Here is a 20,000-nt window from a genome sequence, read left to right as displayed (position 1 = left end):
TCGGGCAGGTTCCGATGGAGTGTTGCCGTCTGGGCCGAGATTATCTTTGGTGAATGAAGCTGGTCATAAACTGTGCATTTGCATTCCCCCCACCAGACAATCGAGGGCATATATTTTAGAATAAAGATGTTATTATTTTGTTATATGAAGGAGATGGATCTAACAAATGACACTCATATTTTATCCAACTGCACTCAACCTCATGATTGAGATTCATGGTTCCATTCTCGGTGGTTCATCGCATTCCCGGGCCAAGCAGTTCCTTAAAACGCCACTCCTCACCTTTGGCAACTCCCGGTTTGTGGAAGATAGAATTTATAAAGTAAATATTTTGCTCCATGTTTCATCCCTCGAAGCGCTCAGGGCGCAAGGTATTGATTCATTCCATTGATGCGTTCTATAAAAAGGTTCCCAACAAATCACGAAAAAAGGATCACAAAATAGAACAGCATGTCCTCGAAGGAAAAGGGATATAACCGCCAACGGGGATGATCTTCGAGATGCTGCACGAACGTGCTGCTGCAAGCATTCGAACAGCTTTCTTATTATCCCGTCACGTTTTGTCAGCATCTTTGTCACGGAAAGAATTGCACAAAAGGGTTCCGAACCGTTCGGTCGAAGCCGGAAGGGGTAGGAAGGTTTTCTGATGTTTCGGTCACCGGCATTGATGACGGGTTGATATTATTATATCCTGGTTTATACAGCGAAATAAGATTCGCCACAGATTCCTGGGTTCTTCCATCTTTCTAACCCTTTTCGTTTCTGCTGTTGCTCCAAGGGAGAAGAGAAGCGGGTGTCCTTTTCGGTAATGCTTCTGCCAATTTTTATTTGACATCTCTCCATGTCAATTTTGGTCGACGTCCCGGTTGTTCGTCCTCGAAAAACTCCACGCCTGCTTGACGGTTGGCGAACTTTGGCTGGGCGGAAATTGAGAAATTGCAACCAACCCGGGGACAACGCCTGCTCGGATCTCCGGGGCAACACTGCACGGATGACTGGAATTACATAATACGATTGACGCGGACGCAAAAGTTCAACGATCAAATCCATCCCCCACGGGGAATGTCATCAGATTCGTTGCCGATTCGCTCGAACTTTGCTGCGCCTTCCACCCGAAGAGTGGATGAAGCGAATTGACATATTTTGATGGTTTGTTTAGACCTCGCTGGATAATGATGTTTATTCGATTTGCGTCGGCGGCTCCCGACTTGGATGGTGGGGGAGGGGGGATGGACGAAAGTGTCAGGGCCGGGTGATGCCGGTTGGATTCTATTTATGTTTGAAATGAGATTTTCTCCAATCCAATGAGGGTATCCTTCCGATACAGTGATCATTTGTTTCCTTTCTTTTTTCCGCTTCGACTCCATCGACTTTTCACATTCTTTATTCACTGTTTTGTTGTTTTAATGGAAGCAGACTTTCCAAATTAAAATGCTATTTATGTTTTATGACACGATGCTTTTTTATTGTGCTGGGTATATTCCACCGTAGAGTATTAATCTCTCACAAATTCAAATCTGTTGCTGTCGGCAGTCAGTTAAATTGATCCATTTTAGTGACCACTCACCAGGTGGACTTTTTTTTGCAACAGATGCATTGCGAACTGTGGCTTTCGCGAAACAGAAATAAATCATAAAACGATGCAAACGCAATAAAAACGTTCGCTGTGATCCGGGAAGGGAAGGAAGAAAAGGAACAGTTAAGCCACAGTGGTGCAAAAATGCATGGTGCGTTTCATCCCCGGTATTTGTCCGCAAGCCGCGTTTGAATCAATCGCAGTCGAATTGAAAATCAATATTTGTGCGATTGGCCAATCTTACTGTGCAGTGTTTTCGCGGCTCACTTTGTCCGTTTCCGCTTTCCGCTTTCCGGATTGAATATTGCCGATGGGAGCTACGTTTCGGTGTGCAACGATGCAGCGATGTTGAATTTGCATTTGAATCTTCTCCCTGCGGTGTTTTGCCTTCCGAGGGCCAGGCAAATTTTCGCTTGTTTAAACGCACACTCCCGGAGATCGATCAACACACAAGACGATGATAGAGTTGCTGGTGGTTTGATGTGGGATGAAGAGAAGTGGGAGAGTAATAAGGAGTCGGCAGGCTGGTGGGATTTATGCTGCCATTAGGCCACCCGCTCGCGTCGGTCTCGAGACGCAGGAAGACCGAAAAGGCAGACGGAAAGCAACCTTCGTCGGATTGTGCTGCTGCTGCTGCTCGGAAATCATAATATTTACACTGATTTCAAATGCATAATTTTATTTACATTTCCTGGAGAGGAGATAAAATTATTATTACCGTTCCGTCTTTGTGCGGGCCCGAGTGTGGCCAGGAAGCTGCGGTAGCCGAAGTCGAAAACCTAGAAGCGTCTCTCCGTTGCGTTTTCCATGTGGGTTTTCCGTTCCACGACGGATGTCGGCCGATTCGACGCACTATCTGGCGATCTGTGTTCACTGACACTGAGCGTTTTGCTATTTGTTTTTGAGCAGAAATCAAAACAGCATTGCATTAATAAAGTTATTACTCGAGCCGGAACAATATGCTTAGCTGTCGACATACGATTGTTAAGTAATTAGAAAATTGTTGCCTGCTTTTCCATTACCCTTTTTATGCCACTTTTACGCAAATTTCTCGCTATGAAATGGGCAAACCTAAGCTTCTCCAAACGATAAGTGTTTGTTCGCCAAACGGTCAGTAATGCAATCGCGCGCCTCGGCGTCTTAGTCGTGATGCAAATGAATCGTTACCACGTTCTGCACTTTACTTTAGTATCATCATCGTCCCGGGGCCCGGTTCATAACATTTAGTGTCTACTTTTGACCCTCCCCCCCCGGACAAAACGACATTAGCTTTAATGATTCATTCTTCTAATAGAAGTGTGGAAAGTGCTTTTCGTGCTGTGAATTGCAAAGCATATAGACAAGAATACACACATACACGGTGTTCCATAAAAGGGCAACCAACATTTTTCGGCACCGCAAGTTCCGCCGAGGGCGAAGGTTTTATGGCCAACCGTCGAAAAATCAAAAGTGGCAAAGTTTCGCCTGAAAGATGCTGCTTCTTGGCAAAGTTTTATTTTTCATACTGTATGATTAGATCTGCTCTGTTGGTTTTCTAGGCGTGCATTTCTCTGGGAGGTGGGAGGTGGGGGGAGGGTGCATATTATGGTTCCCTTGGGGTTGGTTTTTCTTTTGCGAAAATGTTTCGCAATCTAAAGAAACTCATTTTTGAGGAAGCAATTAGCTGGCGGGGAATCGTTTTGTTTGGTTTCGGTGGAAAGTTAAGACACTCTTGTGTCGACCGAGTGCCTCCCAAGAACCCTATGCTAGGCATATAGAAGCCGCAAAGCAATGTTGCGCTCTAAGAAACATATTTTTCATGACTTCTTACCGCAAAGGTTCACGGCATAAGTCGGCAAAGGGGGCAAGCTTAATGACAATAACAGAGGGACCCACCGCGCGATGGCACGATCTCTGCGCGATGTGTATTGAAAGTGTGTGTTGAAATTCAGTTCATGGCCGCCTGGCCTCCTGAGAGAGCTCCATAAATCAAACCGAGCTTGCTGGCTAACTATCGACCTACTAGAGAGGATGGCCGATCGTCCGCTGTGGCCGCCCGATGCTTGGTAGCTAGTTAGCAAATGGCTCGCTAAGCGCACTTGGCGACCGAAAACTCAGTCAGCCCGCAGCAAAAGTGGTGTGGAAGCAGAAGGGTTCATATTTGAATGGCCAGTGCCGGAGAGTCCCAAGAAGAGTGCTTCTGTCTGCCCGCTTCGGCGTAGTGAGCAGCACTAAGTCCGGGCGAATAAAGTGAGTTATGGCCTGATTGTGCCGCAGCAGCAGCAGCAGCAATGATCACCAACATCATCATCATCATCATCATCATCATCAGCATGAACTATCGGAATGGCGGCAGCACTTACAACACTCAAGCATAAGCGAATGGAAAAACCCTTCTCCGAAGTCCTACTCCCAAACATGGCAATCAACATCGGAGAGCACTCATGGGGGGTGGATACAGCGAGGGGGCTGAGGGTTGGGAAAAACATTGCCAATGGTTGTAATATTTGCATGGAATTTAATTACCCTAATGGACTTTTCTTTTGTTGCCGCCCGATGGAGAGTTTCTGCTTTTCTCAAGATTTCTTATTCGTGTGAACGTTGCTTCCTTTTTCTTGCCACCCAATTCTGCATCAAAGGACGACCCGATTGGTTTACTTTTTCCCAGGAGTCAAGCAGTCAATTATGCACTTCAGCGACGTGTAGCGTAGCTGTTGCACGAGTTACGCCAATCCTGTTTGTTAATTACATTTATTGATACACATTTCGCTGCTGTGGAGGGATTTTCTTGGTGCGCCACAGTCTCGGGGATCTAAGATGGAACTCGCTTGTAACCATTTGGATAATTGTATTTCCAGTGTGCTTGTAGACGATGTAGCAAGTACGCAAATTAAACAGAATTACTAATCAGATATTTGTTGTTCTCTTTTTTTCCTCAGGTACGGTACCGAAGGCAGCAGTAGTTAATGTATCCAAACATCACACAAAACCCTTTCATGGTTGTTCAAGTAATTCTCATCTAATTGATTTATTAGTACAAACTAGGACTTTTCATAAACGAACAGACCACATCCATTTGAATCGTAATCTCTGCATGAATCAACGAAAAGTGGTGAACGATATCAACTTAATCAACCATTAATGGCAACTCGAACTGTCAACTGAAGCACTTAAATGTTGCGACTGACGTTATCGGTGTCGATCTGATCGGAAGCCATCATCTTACGGTAAACAACGCTTAAACACGGGATCTCAAGGCCGTGTGTCGATGGACCGGCCTCCCGCAGTGTTGTCCAAAGTGACGATTTGCCAAGTGTTGATTTTGCCTCAAACCTGTTCCAACGCGGTGCAAATGATTTTATAGCTTTAATGACAAACGCTTGTCTGATAGTTCGTTCCGATAAGGTCACTCAACCGTCAACACAAATTAAGTGCGGCTTTGGTTTGCGGTGGTTTGCTTTTCCCTTTTTGCTGTTGTTTGTTTATCTGCAGTAATGGCGATTCGATCGATTAATGCACGTTGTCGCTATTTTTACAAATTGTTTAAACATGAGACTTACATGTTTCGTTTAATATTTGCAATGTCGTTGAGTGGCACTTTTGCAAACAGTCTTTGTCTGCCAGTCACCGCTTGTTTCTAGAACTGTGCAAAGTGTCTAGGGAGTTTTTTTCCCATTCTATTTACATATTGCTGTCAACGCACGTTATGAATTCTCCTATTTATAGGCCGGAATCGTGGATTGAAACAAGTAAGCATCATTTCACCCTCAATGTAAATACTGGCCGGCACAAACGTCCCAGCCTATCTCGCGTGGAGTTTGCTTCAATCAAGCAGAAGCGTCGCGATCAAGTGCCTTATGACGTGTGTGGGATACTTCCACCCACTCCACGGCGTAGCCTGATGGGAGGGATATGAAAAATCATATCCACGAGCGAAACAAGAGAAAGATGTGAAGAAAAAAGGAAAGCAATGTGAAGTTTCATCTAGAAATACCTTCCCGCTTGGCTCGGGGTGACCCGACGTCGCCTGAGGAAACCGCTTGCGTCGCCACCATCGCCACCGCCGCCAATTATTATGCTACTCGATGCTGGCCGCCTCAGAGCATCTTCGACAGCACGTGCCGTGGTCGCACGTGGAAGCTATCCGAACGCCTTTCACTCCAGCACCGGTCGGTATCAGAGGTTACGGCTGGAAAGAAGATGGTGTCGGGAGGAGAAAGAACATGGTCGCCGGAGAACGCCTCCATCCACCCATCGGCCTCTTGTGTCCGCGCCGACTGTTTACATCTTATTACATATTTTTCATATTTATGGCCACCACCATGCACCGAACGCGTTCCCACTTTCTGGAGCGCGATGACGGCACGGCTAAAACCCTCGGTCGTTTGTTTCTTGCGACGCGTCCACTGCACCCCTTATGTTTTGGCCCGTTCCCCCCTTTCCACCGCTTGTGCGGCATCTCTTCAGGCTGGCCGTTGCCGGATTTTAGCTCTTTTTAAGCTGCCCGTCCATCCCGCCGCCGTTCGGCGGTGGCGAGCAAAACCGAAGGGGATCGATTTCCCCGTGGGACCTTGTTGTGTAACTCTTTCACCGAAGCACCAACCGGACAGGTTATGAAATGAAAAGCCGGTCGGTATTGGTATGGGGCAGAGAGCGGAACGGGGTCGGGGCATTCAGATGGGAAATGTGATACTTCAGGCTCCGTGTGTCGTTTCGGTGCTCGTAAAACACGAGTGGAAAATAGAGCCATTGAGCCAGGCGTAATTTCTTAATAAAGTCGACGCGATACCGAGAGATTTGTTTCCCCCGATTTAATGAGCTTCAAACGAAACGAAATACTTTCGAGTTTGTATTTGTGTGTGTGTGTGTGTGTGTTGTTGTCTTTGACGAACTTTTGTTAAAAGTATATCTGCACTAAATGATTTTAAATGCGTTAAAACAGTCACAAAAATAACCAAGGCGGATAAAATAGTTTCATAAAACACGTGTGAATGACCTTTTGCGTGGTTTTCCCTTTCCACCTTTTTTATTACCTTCGCGTGATTAAGCTGGATATATCAAGCAGGTCGTCGCATCAGCACGCCAATTTGCTTGATAACGATTGAAATTCGGACCCCAAAGTCCGGGGGGAATGTTTTTCCATCACAACTCTCCCAAGTAAATGATCTGCGACTCCATCCGGGTTAAAGTAATTCTCCGTAAACCCAATTTCCAACCCAAGAACGAACCACATTTTCACGGCGCGATCGATGGCGCTTCGATGGGGTGTGTGTTTTCTGGTAGGGCCGTAAAGTACATTCGGTGCCTAATTGCTATCACATGGTGGTTTTAGGGCAAAGGAAAACAGACGTAAAGATTAGTGTCGGAGGGTTTTTTTTTCTTCTTGTGGTAAGGACTACTCACGGCTCTTCTCGGTGGAAAATATTTAAAGAGCAGAAAATACATATCTAAACGACCGGAACTGAACGATACCGACAAAAAAAAGGTAACCTACGCGACCTCCGCGACCATGCCACGGGGGAGGGCTTTTAACAGCTTAACGGAGCTGTTTTTCCCAGCGCGCATTTCCCAAACCGACAGGTCGTGGCGTGTTAATACCGCGCGGGAAGATTTATCAGGAGCGTTGTCGTACATTTGTTCCACGGCCGTCGCGGGTCGCAAACAAAAAGAAGAAAAAACACGGTTGGTTCCGAAAGGAGTAGAGATCTCCGGCACGCAGTCGGTCTGTCAGTTGGCTGAAGTCGATGAAGATGTCAGGCGAACCATGAATAATAATAACGCTCGTGCGCCCGAAGGAACGGCACGCGACTCGTCGGGCATGTCGCGGTGGTAGGGTGAAGTGGGGAATGGGGGTGAGGGAACGGTAGGCCATCATTTTCTCCAACCGTGTGCGCCTCCTTCGCCACCGGCTCTGGTTGGTCTGGTTTGTGTTTTACTTTCGGTCGAGTCATTAACGTTGCGTTCCACTTTGAAAAACCACGACGCGACGAAGGGATTAATAACGCTGGGAGAGAATTTCGGTTGCGCTCTTCTCCTTCCATACAACCCCAAGCCGAAAAAATCCTCAAGAGTCGCTGGAGTTTTTCATAACTGTCACAGGTTGAAGGTTTACGAGCGGCTGGGTTTAAATGAATAATATTCTAAATCTTAAGCGACAAGCCGGGAAGTGATGGAATCCGGATTCTGAAGGGGGAGTTTAACGTTTTCTCTACTCAAACGAAACACATGGACTTCTTTTGGTGAGTCGAGGATGATTTTTGTTCGATCGTAACGATCCCTAACGAACGATGACCGATCCGGCGAGGCCAACGCTTCAGAACCGCAAACGAACCGCGCCTAATCGGACGTTAGTGCAATTGTAGTGAGTGTTGAGTGGAGCCCTTTTATCCGTTGGAAATAATCCATCGGTTTTCCCACGGGCCCGTCCGAGCCTAGAAATGGGCAGGTCAATTTAATATTTGATTCAATAAGCGACAAGTTCGACGCTGTGTGTACAATGCCTAACCGAAAGGAAGTTAATGACGTAAATATGGTTATAGGGTTTTTTTATGGCAATTCCCCGCGAGGCATAATTTCCATCGCTCATAAAAGCATCACGACGTATTTACACATCATTTTGAGCCGATTCAGCGCGAAGGACGGCTTGAAACGAACTGTGTCTAATGTCCTCCCAGGTTTGGAAGGTATCACCAAAACCAGCATTACTTGTCCCGTTCTCGGTCACTTTCGTCCACGGGCAAATTGCAAAGTGAGCCGAAGGTGCTGCTGCTACTGAGCCCGAAGGTTTTTACGACCGAACGCCATAAACTTCTTTTATGATCGGTGGACCTTTTTATTATTGTAGCCTACAGTGTTTCGTTCCGTTTGGCGCGGTATTCGAGCAATTTGAGTTTGTCGGGAGTTAAATTTATTTAAATTCGGTGCTGTATGCCCGGGTACGTTTGATTTGTCGCCCCAGAGTGTCATAACACCGGAATGGTGTGGAGCCAATCCTTCATAAAAATAACTAACAAAAATGGATTGAATATTCATCGCACATAAAACGTTGGCACTTGCATGACGAAGAACAAGGTGGAGATGATAAGAAAATGTAGCGATTTATTTTGACGAAATTGAAGGTGACAAGTCTGTAAATTGTACGAATAGAACGTTAATCTTGGCTTATAAAAATACTAAATTTAGCTATGAAGCGTTCATGAGAACACAAAAGGAAAACAATTTAGTTACCAACAATCATTTATACAACAATTCTCTAACCATCATCAGTTATCAACATTATTTCCTTAATAGAATCTTTTAGTCACTTGTACTATCAGAAAAAAAAAACCTTCTGAACTGTAACATTTCTCCCTACAACAAACGAACACACGAGGGCGAACGCGTTTTGATACCGAAACCTATTCGACAAAGTGGTAAAAAGATTAGCACACCGAAGGAAAGTTTTCTTTAATTCTAACAATTCCATCGAATGGCGAGGCAAAAGGCCTAACCACAATAAAACACGTATAGAAACGAATGGAAAAACAGAACTTATCGAAAAATGCCTTCAAATCACACCAGCGCACGCTATCGCGCGAGGTCCGGCGAACTAGAAGATATATTATGCTGGGAGCGGTGGAAGAAAATATGTCGAGTTTTTATTAAGGGTAGAAGCGCGAGGGAATGGATAAGAAGCGGGAAAGCGGCGTGATGGACGCCAAGCGGAATGCATTCGGCGCGGGTGACGGTTAAGGGCATAAATTTGCTCACGATTCCAATTTATTCCATCGTCCCACGAAACACGGGCGAGCTATATATGTTTCGGCCTGGAAGTGGAAAGGGTGGGAGGGGGGGAGGGGGGTTCCCCAATGCCGATGGTGACGTTTTCGGAATCCCGCCAAAGGGCAGAACGAACAGCAGAACGGAGAAGGAGGAAGACGGAAACGAGCGCCGATAAGCGCCACGCTACTTTTCCGTAACAATATCACACGGGATCGATTATGCTTTATTTGATTTACATTATTACATTCGGGGTCCCTGGTCGCACGTGGTCCTGCACGCTGAGTCCTCACAGGGAAAAACGAAGGCCCATTCCTTGCCGTGGAATTTGTTTTCGTCGCTTGGAACGCTGATGGCGCCTTGTGCCTTTTCTTCTGCTCTTTTTTCGGGACGGGGCGAGTAATCGCGTTCGATCGTGGTTTCGGCCGTAAAGCCCCGCCGCACAGTTCGTGCTTCCCGTCACGAAACGAGCGCGAGGATGGAGGAGGCCCTTCGCTTGTTTCTTACGATAAAGAAGCGAAGGAAAAAAAGGAGGCGATATTATTCTCCATACCGTTCCGATTGGCGTTTGTCGCGTGATTTACTTTTCGGGTGAACGACTGAGAAAACAAAAAAAGGGAAAAAAGCTGTCCGATCAACGTTCTTGGTAGGCTGACTGGAAGGGGGGCGGAGGGTAAGGTAATAAAATGAATACGACCACAATCGAGAAACCATGCCACTCCCAAGACAAACGGTCTTCCCGGCTCCCTCCGGGAACGGAATCGATTGGTTTTTTCCTTCTCTCCCGAGCTTCTGGCAGGGTTTTTCACCACCACCACCACCACCACCGGTCAACGGAAGGCTCGATCGAAGGGCCCGTCCGTGTGTAATCTACATGCAGCGTCAATTCGTTTTCATTCGAGCCGCCCTTGTATTTCCTCTACGCCCTCCCTTCTCGTTCCCAAGGCATGGGCAAAAACCGTGATATGAATTATGATTGCTTCGGGTGGTTGCCTTCTTTTGGAGCGCGGGGTTCGATGCAGCGAGTCCCTTCCGATTCCGATTGGTCCCGGTTTTATTATTGCTGCTCGATTTATGTAATTTTAATTATGCTGATTGATGCTCACGATTTCAATTGGGTCTCGATCGTTGTGTCTCGTTGATTTGAATCGTCGCCGTTGATGTTTGTCGATTGTAAATGATGATGACCAGGAGAAGGCTGTTGTTTTTTTCCTTTACGAAGAAATTGCCTTCCATTAGTTTAAATACATCTTTTAATCCAAAAAGTGCAACGAAAAACAAAACCCTGGGATACATTAACTGAATGGAAGCACAAGACAAAAAATTATCAGTCATCTACGCAAGTCCATTTGATAAGTTCTGCTGCTGGGGGGGAGTTGAACAGAAATAATGTTCCGAAAGAAAAATTATACACCTTTTAACGTTTATGACTGGCTGTCACGAAGCGCGCGGCAGCACGTTACAGCGCCGTCATCGGTAGCATAATTTTATCATGGACATAAAAAAAACTCCCTAAAGAAACAAAAACAGGCAAAATGTGAACGACATAACGTTTTTGTTGGTCGCACTTGAGCCCCGCGTCACGTCCGGAAAGTGCGTTCCCGGTGGAAAGTTTTTCCCTCGCGCGCAACGATGTTCGTAATATTTGCGATTCTGAAAAGCAGTCGCAGCACCATGGCTTTGTAAATATCATGGAGCATGGAAATGGAAATTTTCCAACATTCTAGCTTATCGCATCAACTGTGTGTGTTGTTTGTGGTTTTTGGTTTTGTAGCTTCGCTGGAGGGAAAACTTGCTCGCAGCGCCAGGAAAAGCTCCGTTGGCCTTCGGCGTTCTTACCTGTTTTTTGGTGCCCGTTTGTGGCTTCGGCCTTTTATGATAAAATCGGAATGCGTTCCACAAGATCTTGCGATTTGTATTTTGTGGGTGTGTGCTTTCAGAAACTTCCGAAACGACAGCGTTTGAGAAAGGCGTCGCATGTTCGAGCCTCTAAGCTTTCGAGCCGGCTCTCGAGGGTGTGTGGTACTTTTCCTCGGGGGAAATTGAGAAATAAAATATGAAAATTTAATTTACGATTCCAATACGAACTGCATAACACGCCCTTGTCCCTTCCTTTGCCTGGTTGAGGTGAAACAAAGAGACGATCCACAAGAGATTCGGTTCGGTTCGGTTCGGCGAAGTGAGCATAAAACATGGGAATCCTCCCGCGCTCAGCTCCCGACAAGCCCCACTCCCCGCGAGGGTGGTGATCGGAAGGTGTTTCACATAAAAGAAAAAAAAATGTGTGCAGAATTATTCTTTATGGTGGGTAAGTTTATTTTTCCCTCTTCCCTTTTTTGGCTGGTGGGATTGGATAAAAACAAAGAAATAATACGCAAACCTAAACACTCAAGACACATAAACGGAGGAAAAAAAAAGCTGCTAGTCAGCCGTAAAGTGACGCGTCGATTTTATGACCTTTGAATGTTTACCTTTGAGGCGTTGGAGAAGGAGTTAGAGAAAGAGTGAAAGAGATGTCAAAAATATGAGTCCGTACCGCTGGGTGGCCACTGGAGAATGTTTTGTATGTTTTGGAGGACGTTTTATTGGTCCACTGGTCCTGTTTTTTATGGCCATTTGCTCTGGGGGGGAAACGGAAACGGCTATTTCAATTCATTTCGCCTATAATGCTGACCAAAATGCAGAACCTGTGCCAGAAAGGAAATGTCGAGACGGTCGTTCAAACAAATTCTACCTTCACAGACATATGTTACCATTTGTGCGATTTTCACTGCTGATAACTTGGGAAAAATAGTTACGATAAATTTTATAGCACAATTCGTAAGTGTACTTTGTATTTGTGTGAAGCGCAACGCATTCACAATTAATTTCCCTTATTTCTGATTCCAACAACCTGTTGTCGTCGTTCAGCATTTTCACCCTTTTTCGTGTAAAACATATCCTAACGATCACTCCAAACTTTCCCCCAAATGGACCATCGGAACAACATCCATCCCACCCGTTGACGTCGTGGTAGGCAAAGTTTTTAATGGTCAAACTCTCTTTTCTCGCTGCCCTTCCGGCGGGTTGACCGTAATGTTTAACCTTTATATTCGATGTCGAGATTTAGCGTAACGCTTTTGCGGGTCAAATTTGCCAAATGGGTAAAGTTCGAGCAGTTAACATGAGCCGCTCCCGTGTTCGGACAGCTGACATCGATCGTGGAAAAAGGGTCTTCAGAATATATAATGATGCTTTATGATACTTTTTAGCACTGTTTTATGTGTGCAAACTTTTCTTTACCAATATTCAACCTCTAGTTATGATAACTCTGTATACATGGTGAATATTATTTTCTCAGCACAAAACCATAGAACCATGTTTAAAAACCTAGTAAAGGTCAATGATCTTTGCTCACTCATCTTTTCTCGACAGACAACCCGTGAATTATACGCCTCATAATACGTCAACGCATACATTCCGTAAGCGCATCATAAAGCAAGGTTAGGCGAAGCATGACGGGATTCATTCATGCGATGAATGAGCGACGCGAACGAAAACCTTTTCTTACGTAAATACTTATGCTTTCGCGTAGTTGAAGCTAACCGTGATCCGGAATATTGTGCTCATCCTTTTTTTGTTGTAATTTAAAGACTGTCATTTACGAAGTTGAACGATGCCTTGAACCTTGATTTAGCACATGTAGGTAACCTCCACTGGTCTAATAATAAATATCATGTGACATGAATCTTTGGTAACTTTACAGCGTGAATAAGAAACCTTCGATATGCCTAAGGACAAAGTTCCAAAATAATCAGTGTCGGGTTGTCTTCGGGGTGACCTACAAAGAGAGTAAAGATTATGCTTAGAATTCGATACCAATGATCACTTTGGGTTCGATGAATATCGGTTCCATAAACCATATGCTCTTACGCTAATGATACTCCTAGGGCACACATTTTCGTAACGAGAATGAGCCATTTATCCCATTACGGCCATATATTTCCCACTCCATTCGCAAGTATTTATTAGTCCTGCAAGGGGTCGATGGGAAAGTATCCGTCCTTTCTGGGCCTTGGGTGTTTTGCAAAGCGCATGCTCGAAACGCTTCTGCCCGTCGAGGATGTGACCTAGTTACTGATGGAACTGCCTACGAGAACATCACAATTGTTCATTTTATTCTTCTGTATTTGAATGTATAGATGAAGTAACTGTTTGAATATGTTCCCTTCTTTTGCATGATACAACTAGAGTAGAAACAAAGACTATCTTAGATTATGTAGGGATGTGTCATGTTAAACGCTCCAGTATACGACAGAGTACAACAATTGCCAAATAATGACACAGCTGGTCTTGACGGGTTTGTCAGATTTAGAGCAATTTCAAGGGCGAATACCTATTTTGGATCATTTTCGCTTCATCCAATTAAAAAAAAAGAGTGAAGCCTCAGAAATATATTTAAAACATGAACGAAGTCATAGTACATCCTGTGGGTTCACTTTTCTTATGCATTCATACTGACGAATGGACATGGTTGATTTGCTTTTTATTTGCAACAAAACATCTTTGTCTTTTGCTTTTGTAACGTATGAAACAAACGTTGTTTTTTCCACCAAAGTTTAGTCGTGGTTTCTTATCCGTTAGCCATACTGAACATCACTTCACTTCTGCAGCAAGGCGAGCGTATGGTATTTTTTTACTCTCCCAGATCCGGAGCATCAGGACCATCGGCACGGCAATGTTCAATGTCAGTTTTGGCGGATAACAGTTTCTGCATGTTGGCAATCTTCTTTGCGTACATGCAGGCGCCCAATCGGCTGATGCTAGCCGACGCCTCAGCGGTGGTCAAATCCAGGAAATAGTTAACCTTGAAGTCCGTTTCGGCAAACAGCGCCACATAGAGCGGTCCAATCTGTGGAACGGAGAGAGAAATGTTAGTTGAGAAATAATTTAATGCTACTAAGTTGTGGCACTTTACCGCATCAATGCAGGCTCCGGGAGTTGCACTTGAGTCGCAGACTTCCAGATTATCAAGGAGGTCCTCTAGATCGAACATTATCATGTCGAGAATTGCTAAAGCTATGTCGTACAGATTAGTTAGTTTTTGTATTTCGCTACCAAAGCAGTTCTCAACATCGCTTGTCAACCTCAGGTAATAGTTGACTAGACGGGGACCAAACTTGAAGAAGCAAAATTCGCCATGTGCTCCGCCGGCAACAACCACTTCCAGTAAGTAGGTAATAGCAAGGTAGTCGCGCGGAACTAGAATCTCCTGGAACTGGTCCAGATATTCGCTTGCAGCGCTGAGGTACGTGGTAAACACTGACACCACGTTGTCATCGATGCCGAGCAGCGAATCGTAGCTCGTGCTTAACGATGTCAGAGCACCGCTGAATGTGGCATACCCGGGAAGCGTTGCTAGGTTGGAGGTGACCGGATCAACTCCAGCTACTATCGCCGACCAATCGCTTTCGTCAAAGTCTTTTGCGTCCGCTATTGCCCCACCTACCTCTAGCAGAGCTTCTCGGAAGTCACTCAAATAAGTCTGCAGATTATTGATCATATCTGTGTTCATCAGTTCCAAGCTGTTCAGGAACTGGTCGCCATATTCGATATGCTCAATCGTAACCTGAATGGTATACTCCACCGCAGGAATCGTCGCCATCAGCAGATTTACCGAGAGCACAGCTGACGTGACGACACTGAATGATACGCGCGACCGGCCACCTACAACAGGGGCCGTTCTAACACCGTTCTTAAGCTGCGTGAAGGCAGTATGGACGCGTTCGGTGGCGAGACGCATGTTGCCAAACACATCCCCAAAAAGGTGGTCGATGTCGTCCGTGCCTAGGAGGGTGGTAAGCTCGCTCCGTGTCGTGGCTTGCTCACCGTCGATCAACGCAATCAACGCCGTCGCTGCGTTCAGAATTGGGTCGAAGACGGCGTTGTAGTCGCGGCTAGTGTTTGGCACCGCGTTGCTGATGCTCTCGGTAAGCGCCTTGCCCCTAGTCTTGAAGTGCGTACCGAGTGACTCCATTTTCGGTAGCACCGTGGTGAACAGGGTGTACATGGTAACTACCACGTACCCGTTCTTAGCGTCCAGTAAATCGAACTTGCCCGTGGCAGAGATGGCCGCATCTCTAATCGTTTGGCTTGATTGGACGGTGCCGGTCGAACCGAACTCGGCCAGTGTATACTAAAACAATAGGCAGGCCGTCGTTAACTTCTACATCTCGGATCAGCTACTAGTGAGTGCCACGTTGACTTACCTGCAGCAGCGTGCAGCCAAGTAGAAGTAGGGACAGCGATATCCTTGCCATGATGAAGGCTGAAACGTAACTGAGCGAATACGCTTCGTGCCCCACAAACGCGTGGGGTAGAATTTTATAAGTCTCAGGGTAGCTATCAGACGGCTTAACATCTGCGCAAACAGAACTTAGCTAAAATATGGCTCGCGTGCGTGGTGGCGTCGACGGTGCGGTGTACACCAAAATGGTTGGTGCCGAGATTGGTGGGAATTTGTTCTTGTTTTTGTTTTGCATAACACACATTTACTACTCTGAATTCCACAATGTTAACGAATTGGTCGGGATTCAAAACTCGTCATGTAGAATTCATCATTCTCCACTATTGTATTAGTCAAACGAGTAAAATTGGTTAACAATCTCTCGATGACACTCTCAACCGGTGTTTTCGGGTTGTTTTCCTGCCTCCCCGTGCTATGCTAAAAGTTTCAGACATGTGATCAAATGTACAAAAATGGCACCAGTTGGGTAAACTACAGCATCGACACAGATGTTCCCGGACATACTTGCTTGCTGATACATGGGATGAAAAACATCTTTGAAGACTCGTAAATCTACATAATGTTCCACTTTCGCAGCATCCAAAATTACCATGCAAAACGCGAAACGATGTTAACAGTTTGGGTCAACCTTGCAAACATTGCTAATGAAGCTAAACACTGACACGTATTTATGGTACCATTGTTTCATGCTTGCTTTATCAATTCCAGTGCAGTTGACTATTTCACCTAGTTCGTCTACGATGGGATAATTAATGCGCTAGTTTTCTTTGTGCTACATTTTTAAAGTTGCTAATTTCTCTTCCTTCTTAACACAACATTATTTAATGGCCCGTTTAAAACTAGATTCCATCTGGAACATTTACTAGCTTAAGCCGTTGGTGTGTTTATGGTTTCCCACGAGATAAGGGAGCCTATTCGTTTCAAATTTTGCTCCAATTCCCAACGTTTGGTGAACAACGGTACCTCAAAAATGGCTACCCCCTTGATTTTGCGTGGAAATATTCGGGCTCGTTTAAAACAAAGACCTGTTGACAGTTGGTCATAAGCGTTGCATTTTGATAAAGGTAGTGAACGGTTGTATTGGCATAATGATGTTTGCTGCTTGTAGTATGCTGGTTAGTAACCATAGTAACCATCTAACTTCTAATAGATGATCCCAAATAATACGTATATACTATAGGTCCACATGGTCCTAAAGCGACATTTTTGTTTGTGACTTTTCCGCCAGCGCCAGCCAGCGACCGTGACCAAATGTTTTTTCCTTCCTTCGCCCGCGATATGTTTACGGCGGGCGTTTGAGGCAAAGAACAGTGTCAAGGAGAGCGAAAAATAAATCTCCGCATATATAGACAGCCGTTTTGGAAGCTGTGTACTACGTCGATGCAGGGTTGACGAGGGCGAGAGGTGAGTGGCGTAACCAGTGGAACAAATCTAGACCGTTAAAATGTCATTTGACTTTTTTTTTTAAACCGGTGGCGCGTACTTATTTCTGCGTACTGCGTACTATATCCGTCTACTTCATCATGGTTCGATGGATCCTGTGTTGGTTTTTCCTTGAGCATTTTTTTTTCACTCTGTTTAGTCCACAATCGTCTGCTTTGGGATGTGTTGTTTACGAACCGCCGAGCCGTTCGAGGAATGTGCCAGTGTTTTCCATCAGACGTCTGCGGTCGAAGGTGAATCCGTATGTGTTTCGCCGTGAATCGTTAAGGGATGCAAATTTTCCAAAATCAGTGAAAACCAACATGAACGCATTGTCGTAGCATCGGTTTGAACAAGAGCGGGAACTGTTTGTTGCCAACAGTTTGACTCGAGCGGTGTGTCTCCCACTTGCAACAGCTTGTTCTGATGTTGATGGCACCGCTGTAGTCGTGTATTGAAGTTTCTCTTGGGTCCCGGAAAACTGCCCCTCAACAGGGACCGGTGTTGCATGTGTAATTTCAAATTAATGTCTGCAAATGTATGCAGACTGTAACGGCGGCCCGGTTGAGTTCCGTTCGCTGGGGGAAATGTGGAGCGCAAGGAGCTCACTTTTCCCTCCCATCAAAGCCCGTGGGGAGTTCTGTGGGGTCGTTGTTGTGCCCGGCTTTATTTTATTGATGCTGTCTGGCACCTTAATTACTCGACTCTCTTGTCGTTCCATCAACAGCGTCTCAAAAAGGGAAATGTTTTCTGGAGCGGGAAATCTGTCTCCCCAAAGTGTGCATATGACAAGCATATGCGAGCATGACACGAGCCTCGGCAAGGGTTTCTCCTCGAATAACCGACAATTCGGCTTGACTTCGATTTTCTAACCTTAAATTTAAACATCCCAAATGCTAATCAACCCATGAAATTTTGAATAATTTCTCCAAACAGTTCACTAATTCGTGTTTACCTTTTCTGTTCTGGCTTCCTTTCCACAGACTGAACTCTCCCACAACCTGCAGCAGCTCTCGGAAAAGGCGCGTTCCACAACGGAATTCATCCAAAGACTGAAGGGAATGAGCGACAAAGTGACGGTAAGCATTATATATGTTTGTTTATACGAATGCCAGAAGTCAGCCATCGAAAAAGACTGGATTTGCGGCAAGGACTTCCCGTCGGAAAACGAGCGAACTTGTGGCGTCGATTGTAATTTAGCTTTATTGTGTCCGACGGGAAAAAGGGCACACTATTCGGTGGTCGTTTATTTGCTGCAGCTTCCAAAAGGATATCCGATTGCACACGCTGATACCAGGGCCCACCGTCCGACCCATCCGGGCCTTTGTTCTTTGATGCGTTAATGGATTTTTACTTAAAATGATTCGCTATTCCAATGGACCCAGAGTTTAGCTTGTACTCCCGTCTAATCTCAACGCCATTATCTCGTCCCGTCTCCCGCAGGATTCATGTATCGAGTTCGAGCGCCTCGTTACGGCTCAGTGCGAAGCGCTGATAGCGGCCATTAACGCCCGAAGGGACGTCCTGCTCGATGTAATACGAAGCGATAAGGAAGCCAAAATACGCACGCTAAAGGTAAGGATTGATTTGGTTATCGATCGGGGCCCGGTACGAGTTGGAGCCGCAAGTACTTGATTTGTGGCTGCGTGCTATCGCGATCCCGATTGCTCGATTTGGGTGCTTCTCGCGTCACCCATCCGGGGACAAGCACGGTTCGATTAACATTGAGGTTAGGTTGCCTCCGTGCCATATCGTATGTGTACTCAAAGTTTTCGAGCTTATCGGGAGTGGTATAAAATTATACCGCCGTAAAATTATCGTCTAACGATCTCTCGAGCGAATTTCCTTGCTACTACTACACGACTTTTGCTTCCCGACAGGACCAGCAGGCCAGCTGTACGGGGAAACTCCAGCAAACCACAGGCCTGATCCAGTTCTGCATTGAAGCACTCAAAGAGACGGACAGCGCAGCTTTCCTGCAGGTGAGTTTCGGTAGAGAGCAGCGTATGTTTATAGACTTTAAGAAACGAAAAAAGGATCAAATTAAAACGATAAATACTCAACTTGCTGTCAATTATCAACGCATTTTATTTAATGTTAAAAGTATGTAATTATCTTGTATATCCTTGGGTTTTAATTTGTTTCTTCTGTTATATTTTTTACATTAAGTATGTTAAAGATCAAAGAGAATTGTATGTTTGTTTGATAATGTTACGAAAAGAGTAACTATTGTTTCACTGGTAGGTCTTTTCGTTATAAAATTTGTGTTAGGCTGAACTCAAAGGAAACTAAGCATTAAGAAAAGTTTGTAAAGTTTGGGGGAAATGTATTTTTTGCTGCTCCCAATTGAATGGTTTGTTTTCCCTTTTTTGTCCGTTTGTATCCGCAAAGCAGTTCCAAAAAATAAAAGTTTCCGATCGGATTGTTGGACCGCTCTTTCCAGTGGTACTTTCCGTAGGTACTATACGCTCGTGGGCAGTTTAGTTTTGTTTTTCCACCCGCGCGAAAATAAGTTAAAACAACTGATGGGTTTCCCGGAGTGGGATGGAAAAAAAGCCAAAGTTTTGCGTAGCGCGTATGCTGTGGTGTGAATGCGGGACAAAAAGGTTTCCCGTGACGGCGGGAGCAGAAAAAGAAACGTGAAAAACACCCGGAAACCCATCCCGGAATGCTACCGAGATCCGCCCGTTGCGCAAGTGTTTCATTCGGTATATATGTAGCGGAACATTTGCCAAACCAAACTGGCCCCCGGTCCATATGGTTACGTGAAATAAAAACAAGACCTTCGCTTGACCACAGAAGGCAGAACTACGCCACGGTTTCGCTTCGGTTCCGTTGCACCCCGGGAAAAAAGGATATGATCCCACATGGGTTTCTTTGTGTTCGCTACTGAATCTGAATTCGATGCCATCTAGCAAACATCAAAGCGAACCCGTCGACTAGCGGCCATTTCCACCGGCTCGCGATACCTCGGATGGT

At 45.4% G+C, this 20,000-nt stretch overlaps 1 protein-coding gene across 1 annotated transcript in view; it reads left to right on the top strand.

Moving 5' to 3' along the window:
- Positions 1-20,000, top strand: part of LOC131280984 (E3 ubiquitin-protein ligase TRIM9) — a 74,232-nt gene that overhangs the window by 35,399 nt on the left and 18,833 nt on the right. Inside the window, exons 2-4 of the mRNA XM_058310236.1 lie at positions 18,005-18,100; positions 18,465-18,596; positions 18,902-19,003. Of these exons, the coding sequence (XP_058166219.1) occupies positions 18,005-18,100; positions 18,465-18,596; positions 18,902-19,003 (330 nt within the window). The remainder of the gene's footprint in view (positions 1-18,004; positions 18,101-18,464; positions 18,597-18,901; positions 19,004-20,000) is intronic.

The sequence above is a fragment of the Anopheles ziemanni genome, chromosome 2, assembly GCF_943734765.1.
Source record: "Anopheles ziemanni chromosome 2, idAnoZiCoDA_A2_x.2, whole genome shotgun sequence".
NCBI lineage: Eukaryota > Metazoa > Arthropoda > Insecta > Diptera > Culicidae > Anopheles > Anopheles ziemanni.
This window is presented reverse-complemented; position numbering and strand designations above follow the sequence as displayed.